Source organism: Symsagittifera roscoffensis, chromosome 5, assembly GCF_963678635.1.
Source record: "Symsagittifera roscoffensis chromosome 5, txSymRosc1.1, whole genome shotgun sequence".
NCBI lineage: Eukaryota > Metazoa > Xenacoelomorpha > Acoela > Convolutidae > Symsagittifera > Symsagittifera roscoffensis.
The window spans coordinates 35,082,832-35,092,951 of NC_087066.1; the positions used below are offsets into that span (position 1 = coordinate 35,082,832).

At 33.7% G+C, this 10,120-nt stretch overlaps 1 protein-coding gene across 1 annotated transcript in view; it reads right to left on the reverse strand.

Moving 5' to 3' along the window:
- The window catches only part of LOC134845515 (muscarinic acetylcholine receptor M3-like), a gene marked incomplete in the record, with an annotated part of 35,701 nt that overhangs the window by 16,931 nt on the left and 8,650 nt on the right, over positions 1 to 10,120 (reverse strand). The window contains 4 exon segments of the mRNA XM_063862439.1: positions 2,376 to 2,457; positions 2,704 to 2,992; positions 3,314 to 3,498; positions 9,147 to 9,261. Coding sequence (XP_063718509.1) covers positions 2,376 to 2,457; positions 2,704 to 2,992; positions 3,314 to 3,498; positions 9,147 to 9,261 — 671 coding nt within the window.

A 10,120-nucleotide genomic window follows, 5' to 3' on the forward strand; every position in this document is an offset into this window, starting at 1 on the left:
TTTGAAAGATTTTTAAAAAATTCCACAAAAATGGCTAAATAAAAAGACAAATATTGCCTGAAGAAAAAAACCCACCCCGAGCACAAACATTCCGTTACTTTCGTTACGGAAGTCGGAACAACGAGGGCTTTGGTTGTTGAGCAACTGGCGTAGATTTCTCCGGTCGTTTAAAAAAACAGCAAACAAAATTGTGTCCTTTTTAGAAATTTAATATCGTTTTTTTTTCGTGTGTGATTTCATGAGAAAACTATATAAACAAGTAGACAAATTGCAAACTGGACTTAAATGACGAAAATGGTTCTAAAGTGAACAAGACTGCTCGTATCAGGTTAAGGTTTATGGAGCAGTAGTAACATAAAAAAAATTAAATTTAAAGAAAATAAATTTAAAATTGTTTTTTCAAAAATTTGAAAATTTTTATGAAATCATCACCCTAAATGCCATATAAAGTTCAAAAAAATAAATTTTGCTCCTATTAACGAATCAATTCTGGCAAATATGCTTTTTTCAACCAATTTGGAACGATTGAATCTCCGCTCACGCGTTAATAGACCGAAATATATCGCGCGTTAATTGTCCTAAATTGACCAAAATGGCAATCTTTAACCCCCATAACTACTTTTAAAAAAATGATCACAGGTGAAATATTTATTCAACTTTAAGCTCAGAACAACAATACCTTTTGAATAATTTAAAAAAATTCCGTCAAAAATGGCTAGATAAAAAGTTGAAATTTGTCTGAAGAAAAAAAAACCCACCTCGAGCACAAATATTCCGTTACTTTCGTATCGAAAATCGAAACAATAAAAAAACAAAAATAATGAAAAAATCCAAAAACAATTAGAAGGAACGTTTTTTCCAAAATAAGCGCTTATTCATTTTCTAAAACTAGTATCGTCTGAAAAACGTTTTTTACTAGCCTGACGACCAATTATCCAAAAAAAGAATCGGTGCTCGATCGCATTACTCGTTCGGTCTGACTAAAAGGACATTAAAATGATCAATGACCCAAATTTTTTCAGTAATTATTTTTGCATGGAAAACAAGGAATAGGAACAACGAAACAAGGTTAACCCATTTCTGTAAAATAAGCACAGAATATTCTGGCCAAAATTTGAAAAGAACTACCTTAAAATGTTTCAGCGGTTAATTCGCGACACTGAATTTTTTTTTGGAAATTAATTAATGTTGTTCAGATCTGCGCAAAGACGGATTTTATAAGTTATATCACTGCACCCATTCCAAAGATTATTTGTGGTGCCATTTTCTGACTGGAAAAAAAATAAAAAATAAAGTAAAACACACGAGAACACAAGTTTCCTCCCCATTTGCGGGGAATTGAACTGCTCTAAAACTTAAAAAATTTAGTTTCCTTTTTGCAAGTATAGTTCTTTTCTGCAACTAAAGCTTAGCGTTTTGTTCCGAGTTTCGATACGAAAGTAACGGAATATTTGTGCTTGGGGTGGGTTTTTTTTCTTCAGCCAAATTTCGACTTTTTAACTAGCCATTTTCGACAGATTTTTTAAAATATCATTCGAAATGTATTGTTGTCCTGAGCTAAAATTTGAAAAGATATTTCACCTGTGATCATTTTTCGTAAGGTTATGGGGGCTTAAAAGTTGCCATTTTGGCCGATTGGGACAATTAACGCGCGATAAATTTCGCGCTATTAACGCGTAAGCGGAGATTTAATCTGTCTTAGAAATCGTTCCAAATTGGTTGAAGGAATTTTAATTGCTTTAATTGATTTGTGAAAAGGAGCGAAATCTATCTTTTTATACTTTATATGGCGTATGGGAGGTTGATTTTCATAAAAAATTTCAAATTTAGAGAAAAAAAATTTTTCTTTTTGTTTTATTACATTTTTTTTGTTATTACTGCTCCATAAACCTTAAAAGGCAGTCGGAACATTCAGGGCTTCGCCCTGATACGAACAGTCTTGTCTTCAATTTATATGAGACTATCCCTGTTTGTTTTTTGTTAACTAGCAGATGCAGAAAGAAGTAGCCATTTTGTCTATTAAAAGTATACCGGCTGATTAGCTATTAGCTTCGATTTTTGAAGAGTTTACAATCAAAAGTTATTTCTATTTGCTCTCTAGGTCTGATTTTGGAATGACAATCTGTTCAAAAAGTTGCCTGCAAGACTTATCAACAAAATACCACCACCTAATTGAAAATTCAAATGAAAATGGCTTTCGATTTCTACAAAGCTTTCTAGTTGAAAAAAAAAATGTTTTCAGCCTCACAATCTTTTCAGTCTCGCAACCAAATGCTCGGCCAATTGAATCGAATATTGGCATATTCAAAATTGATTTGTGTTGTTATGAAGTTAAGAAGACATGAAGTGGAAGGAAAGAAGGAGTTGCGACTCACTTTCGTTTGGCTGACTTCTGGTCTTGATGCTGGCTGGAATTCGCACTCCTCTCTGCGTATGTTGTAGTAGGTCCAATTACAGCTGCAAAATGAAACAACTTTCATCCGAAATTCTGAAGTTCTCCAGATATTTCAATCTGTTTTTACTAAAACTCATTAGCTACAATGTTCCATGGATCTATGCTTTTTATGCACTTCTCGTCGAACTTAACATATATGTTTTTGTGAAAGATACGTTCAAAAAATTGAAATTGAGCAAGGCTGTCGAGGAAAAGGTCACTAGACCACATGAGGAGAAGTTCCACACAGGTTTTGCAGTCTCACTTACTGATGCTCTGCTTGGGACTATCCTGTTTGATATTGAGGTGAACGGGAGCTCCCCCGTTCTGATTCACACACGTGGGCTCCTCTTTCTCCGCCCTTGCCCCTCCCTGCAGTGTCCTGTTTTCCCGAATCCTTCTCTTCCCCACCTTTGGACTGGAACCTGCTGCTGTTGTAGTTGGAGTTGGAGTAGGATGGTTCTTCTCACATACAGTGGCCTCTCTGATCCGGATCAAGGGAAGGGTGGTGGTCGTTTTTGTCTTTGCTTTTGATTTTGTCTCCAGGTTGCGGATGACCTGTCAACCGGAAAACCAAAACACTTTTCAAACATTTTGGTAGGTTTTGTGTGGCGTTTTTGTTTGTAGTTGTGAAGCTGCAGTTTTGAATGAACTTGTTTATTGTTTGTCCGCCACCTACTACCCTCGATAATAAAATACAGGAAGATCGCGTTACCTGAAGGAAGGCAAGTTTGAGTTGAACTCTTTATGATTTGATTGAACCCATTTATTGAGGTTGAAAATAAAAACGGATGTCTCGCTTCATTGACGGAGAAGTTTTAGAAACGTTGTAGCATGAGTTTGGCCTATCGAGAAATTTTAAGTGTTTTAGAGTGCGACCTTGAGTTTAGTTTGTCGCTCGTTGCGTTTGGACAGTCGCTTGGCCACCCTGTATATCTGGATGTAGAGGGCGATGATGATGAACAGTGGCACCCAGAATGACATGACAGCTATGGCCACATTGAGAGTGACGTTCTCCTGGTATGGCACGTAGCAGTCGCTCTCCGGCACTGGGGGAGTACCCGCTGAACAAAACACAAAACGACGAAATTTCAATGAAAAACAAATATTACGATTTTGTAAAACATACAAGAAGCTGTGAAGACCATTCATTATCCACTTCGCTTAGAAACATAAGCTAACTTGGCTTATAAAAAAAAGATGCAAAATAAACAATTTTAAGTTTAAAAATTGCTTAAAGTATTTTTTTAAATTTACTGTTAAGCTTACCGCAAACAATCAATAACTTTCCCCAAAAGTTAATGCCCAAAACTTATTCTATGAGTGTTTTTCATTTAATGAACATCACTTCAAAACTAATTCGAAACTTTGGTTACTCTTGGAATACGTAACGTTGAGTAAGCGGAAATATTTTTTGAAGTAAATTTGACTATTGAATAATATAAATAATCTATTGGTTGAAGAATTTCAAGTTCTAGATAATGAAGACTCAATAATCCATGTTCAACAGCTGCTGCATTCAAGTTTACAGACTGATTTAACAACTGATTAATTCGACAACTGCGGTGATTTTAAATGAGTTTACTTAGAGTGGAACCTACACAAAAGCATATTTTTAGGAGTTTTTTTGGGTCACAAAGTTTGTAGGCCTAAATTGAACGATAATAATTTTGCTAAAATTTATTAGATAGAAATCGCTTTGTTTTTTTTTATGATATGACTTCAAATGCTAAAAAGTTTTTTTATATTATTTTTTCCAAATATGGAAGTGAGGAGGAATTTTGTCTTCAGGTTCTTTCTTTTTTAAAGCAAAACCGGTTATCATAAATAACCATTACAATATATTGGTTGATATACCATGTTCAAACATTTTCGGCCTTGGTTCGAATGGCATTGAATAAATTGATATAAATATCTGTGTACAGTAAAATATGTTGGAAAAGTTTGGCCTGCAAGCAAAAAAAAAAACAGCCGCAGCTTAATTCTCTTATATTTTTAAGTTGCAATAAAAACCACTCATACAATGCAAATTTAAAAAATGAAAATATAATGACAACACCCACACATATTCCGTTCTTATTTTTAAAGTAAAAATGTAAAACTTAATGCAAAATACAGATTTTTGAAAAAAAAAGTGTCTATTACAAAAATATTTTCTCTTCGAGTCAGGTTACTGGCGTAATTTCTATAACAAAAAATTTTGTCAGTGAAAAAAGTATGACAGCAGCATAGATTTATAGCCTATCCACTAAGATATGTGCCCTTTGGTTGAAATAAAAAATCTAGCTTTCGTTTCAAACTGAAATTAGGCAAGACAATTTATTTATTGTTCCGACTTTCGAAGAAAACAGAATACTTATGCTCGGTGTGGTTTTTCTATTCAGTCAATTTTCACCGATTAAAAAATTTAATTTCAAAAAAACAATTATACCCCATTGAAGATATTTACTTCTTGAGTTCAAATGTCAAAAGATTTTCAACTCCGATCATTTTTTTCAAAAGTTCTGGGGCTTGAAAATTGCCAAAATTGCCTGCCATGTTCTGAACTAAGTTATGCGCGCTTTGAAGATTTGATTGATAATGCTGAGAGCATCACGCGAAGTATTCATGCGTGGAGAAATATCCCGTACAACAAAATCGTTCCAAATTGAATAGAGGCTAGCTAATTGGTCGTATTAATTTCTTACGACTCGAAATTTTGCTCTTTGATGTTGTCGAAAATGTATAGGTTTTCAATATTTTCTTTTCCCAAAAACTATTCGATATGAAATAAGGAACAGTCGGATTGTTTAGGGCTTTGCTCTGATATACGAGCAGTCTCGTTTATTTCTTAAATTGACTCGAAGCTATCTCAAAATAGACTCAAAGTTATTACAAATCCTTATGATGATAGTAGCTGTTTAAAAATTATAAACCATAAAAAAACTTAAAACTAACATATTTTGAGACTATTTACAAGGCAGTCAGAACCTTCAGGGTAGTCAGAAATTTCGGACCCTGATATAAAAGCAGTTTTGTTATTCCAACTCTTGGGAGTGCTTTGGGTGTTTTTTTTATTCAGTCGTTTTTTGTCATTTGTAGAAAATCTTTGTACTGAGCTCAGAAAAAATATGTTTCGCCTGTGACTTTTTTGTGCAGAGCTACATTAGATCGAATTTGGGAGTATTTTGAGGACTCCATTTCAAATTGGGTTTATTAAAGCGTGCTACATGTTGTGCTAATGAGGCGTGGAAGCCTATTTAACAAGCCTTAGTAATTGTTCAAATTTTATGTGGGGCAAGTTTTTTTGGAATTTTTAACGTGTTGATAGAAATTTAGTACATTCTCGAGATATTTATAAAACGTGCGCGTGGGTATATATTTCCCAATAAAAGTTCTATAAAACAGTTTTATCATCAATTTTGAAACTTTATCATTTGTTATATTTGATCAGAAGATGATTTATTCCTTTTCGTGGCAGTCGGAATCTTCAGTGCTCTCCCTTGATACTAGCAAACGTTCTATAGTCTCCGTTAGATTTTGACACCGTGAGCTAAAATTTTTAAATATGATCAAAGTGGAATGATTAATGCTATCCCTTTTTCTCAAAACGCTTACATAGGCTCCGAAATAACTTGGCTCAACAATCAGTTAAATTTTAATTGAGGAAAAGCCTGCTTCAGTTTAATTTGGCATTACTAGAAGCAACAAAAATTATTTGAACATTGAGTGTAGCCTAAACATTCTGTTCCCTAAACAATAAACATTTAAGAGTAACAAGAAAGTCAAACTTTTCTTCTGATACAATCATTTTTCCTCTTCATTTGGTTATTACTAACTACTTTTTCTTTTGAAAAATGATGATCAATTTGAGCTGGGTGTTTTTTCTCCAGACAAGTTTAGGTTTTTTAATTAGCAATTTCTTGTATCACCCGAAAAGTAATTTTTTATATTATTCGAAAGTATTGTGTCAAGAGCTCAATTTAAAAACTGTCTCGGCTGTAATTGTTTTCCGTAAAACTATGGGAATTTAAATGGGGTTACTTTATGGGGATACTTTACTTAGCGTAAATGAATGGTTTTGGAAACAATATTTAAAAAATTATTTTGTCCTTTTTTTTGAAAATTTTATATAATTTGTTAATTTGATGTGTTCGAAAACTATTTCAAAGACATTGAAGGAAGTCGGAAAAGTCAAATCTTGGCCCTGATACGAGCAATTTAGTTTAGGTTTTACAGTCTAAAATAAAAACTGCCTGTATCTATAGATCTAATCTTCTAGTCTATATTTCTAAAAAACATTTTTTAAATTGACACCCACACGCTATGTTAAGTTTACACTAATATAAAGATTCTATAGATTTTATAGTTATTCCAAAATAGATTTGAGTGGGATTAATTTGCCGAAAATAGATATCTTCAATGGTTTATAAACAACATTTGTTAAAAGCAAATATATTTCTATCGGCGAAAATTGACTGAAAAAAACACGAAAGCAGAAATATTCCGTTTCCTTCGAAAATCGGAACAGCAAGACTGCTCGTATCAAGGCAATACCCTGAATGTTTTGACTGCGTTTTAATTTCTATGGAGTAGTTTAAAATAAAAAAAATTGATAAAAAACAGAAAAAAAAAGTTAAAAAAACTTTTAATGTTTTTTTTGTTGAAAATCATCCCCCACACGCTATGTAGTGCAAAATGATAATTTTTGCATATATTGAAGTATTAAATAGACCAAAGAGCATGCCTCAACCCAATTTGGAACGATTTTTAATAGGAAATAAATGTCCGCCTACGCATTAATAGCACGAAATATATCGCAGTTTGCAATTGACTTGTAAATTTTAGACTAAACGAACTATATCCTATTCGGCCATTCAAAACAGTTCGCATCATAATCAATCTTATGTTGAAATGAAGTTACGAAAGTGTTTGCCACCTTCAAAATTACACAATTGCTTGATGAATCTAAGGCTACAGTATTTGAATAAACAGAAACCAATAGACCTTCCAGTACAAAAATAAGTATACGAAAAATTGAGAAGTTAGTTTGCAAAAATGAAGGAAGTCTGATGACATTTGAAACAATCTCTATTAATTGCAAAGTCATATTTGAATATAGAATTTTTGATAGGGCAGTTTTTCAGCTTACTATTTGGTCGACCAAATTTAATTTCCGAATTCTCCCTTTTTATAATTGTTAGCAATTTAGTATTTACTGGGTCCCGAATAATCTTAACAACAAAATTGGAGTTCAAATGAATGGCTTAAAATAGTACCAAAAAGTTTCTTTGAGTGGCCAGGTTGCCGAATTACAGAATGCATCCACGAGGAAGTCTCCTTGATGTGCCTCGCTTTAAAAACCACCATGAAGAAATTGTTTGCTCTCTGATCATACAGTGGAAAATCTACAGACTAGATAGTTCTCAGACTGCACGAATTCACCAGTTTTCTTACACACTTTGGCTGGTATGTAGGCCGGATTCTTGACTGCTTCAATCACAAAGCAGTCAACCGGCCAAGAAAGTAAGAAATGGAATAACATAAGCAGGTCAACTTTATCACCTTAGTTATGCTTTGATTGTATCTTTGATGACACTCAATTTCACACACGGCCAATTTTCATCTCAATCGTAAATTTGGTATTAAGTTGACGGAATAGATCCGACTGTATAAGGAAGCCTCTTTAGTGCTGGATTAGATGAATTTCTTAGTAATTATGACTTGGGGTGGGGGTGTGTTGCGCTTAGGAACTTAAGCGCATTGATGCAAGCTGGCAAGTTGGCACAAAAGTGGCGTGACTGGGCCTTTATTAGCTGATCTATTTGGTAGTTTGCTGTCGCAGGGAGCTAGAAGCTGAACTGGACGACCGGTTTAGATGCACCTCCGGGAAATTGGAGGGGTTTGAAGTTTTATTACGGATACTAGCAGAGGCAGCCTTTATCTCAGGTGAGATAAGCTGACTCAAAGTTACATTTTCCTACTACTTCACGCCTACACTGTTATTCTTAGATAAATAAGTGACCAAAAATATGTTTTATGTAAATAATCCTGAGGTTCACAATTTGAAGCCCAGATTGAATTTAAGGGCTGTTGACCAAGGAAACGACTTTGCCTCCAATAGTAAACTAACGTAGGCTTCAAAATTAAAATAAAGAGAGATGGAGAGAGGGGGTTAGAGTGGCGTCATGAGACCAAAGCGACCCCTAAAACCTATATTTTTTCACCTGATTTTATAACCAGGACTATTCTAAATCCAATGATTGATCTCAAGTTAAACAGAGTAAAAACGTGTTATCAAGAAAAAACAAATTTGACATGGACAGCCAATTTTAAACAATTCATCATTTAAAAGCATCAGCTAATTTCTAATTATTACTTTCGAAATATTTGATAATGAAAGAATACATGAGTGCATTGATACGCAGTTCGATTACTTTTTATTTTTGCGCAAATATCTATGGGGGCCAAACTATTATTTCCACACAAAGTTTTGTTTAGTCGAATTATATTAGGTCAAGACTCTTAATGAACATACTACATACCAATATACGAAAGAATTTACAAAGATACGAGCTATTCAGAAACAAATTCTTTTTTTTGTTAACTCTGAGAATTTGTTTTTGTGTGGTTGGTTGTGTGTGTTTGCGTGTAATATATATCACTGGGACGTAGGATGTAGAAAAGTGTCTGCAAAAAGTGCAACAAAAACAGCAAGAAGAAAAATACTCACGGACGAAGTAGGGGTATAGCCATACGAGGAGGAAGAAGAGGACCTGCGGCAGCACCCACGTGGGCAGGATGGACGTGAGTGCCTTCTGCTTTGTGAAGTTGTTCAGGTAGTGCACCTAACACATAAAAGACAAGTGATACTTCTAAACTAAGCATTGTTCCGTAAACGCATCCTGGAAAAGTTTACCCAATTTTTTTTCTCGCAAAAATGATGATGAAAAGATTAGTGCAATCAAAGTTCGAAATCCCACATATAATATCCCGCAATCAAAACCATTCCAAATTGATTTCGAAGCAAAAACTTCAAACTATTTCTGAGTCAGATTAAATGCTCATAAATTAAATCATTAATTATCCCAAGTTGCCAAACATGCTTTTTTCAAATCCTCATATCTCTGCAAAAGATGATCCCAAAGAAAATTTGTTTTAAGTTTGAGCTCATGACATCAGCATTTTTCAGATGATTTCAAAAATGTTGTGAAAAATGACACGTAAAAAGATGAATTTTGTCTGAGAAAAAACGGTGCGAGAAACATTCCGAAAGTTGGAGCAAAAAATCCATTTTGATCAATTTTTTTTCAATGATGACCATACTTAAAAACTGTGAGTTAGTACTGTAAAAATCCTAATAAAAAAGTTAGGAGCATTCAATTTCGTTTTTTATTTTGTGTTGATCTTGTACAAACCAAATACACTGCTAAAAAAAAATCAATTTGAAAGACAACAAATGAGTTAGTCTTCTTAAGGTGTTAGCAATTTTGGCAACATTATGACCTAATTCTTAATTGAACAAGACAGCTCGCATCAAGGCAAAGCTTTGAATGTTCCGACTGCAATTTAACTTCTTTGTAGTAATGGAATAAAATGATTGATTAAAAAACTGAAAAAAAAAATTCAAATTTTTTTTGATGTTTTTTTTTTGAAAAACATCCTCTCACAACGCTATGTAAAGTACAAACTGATAAGTTTTGGATA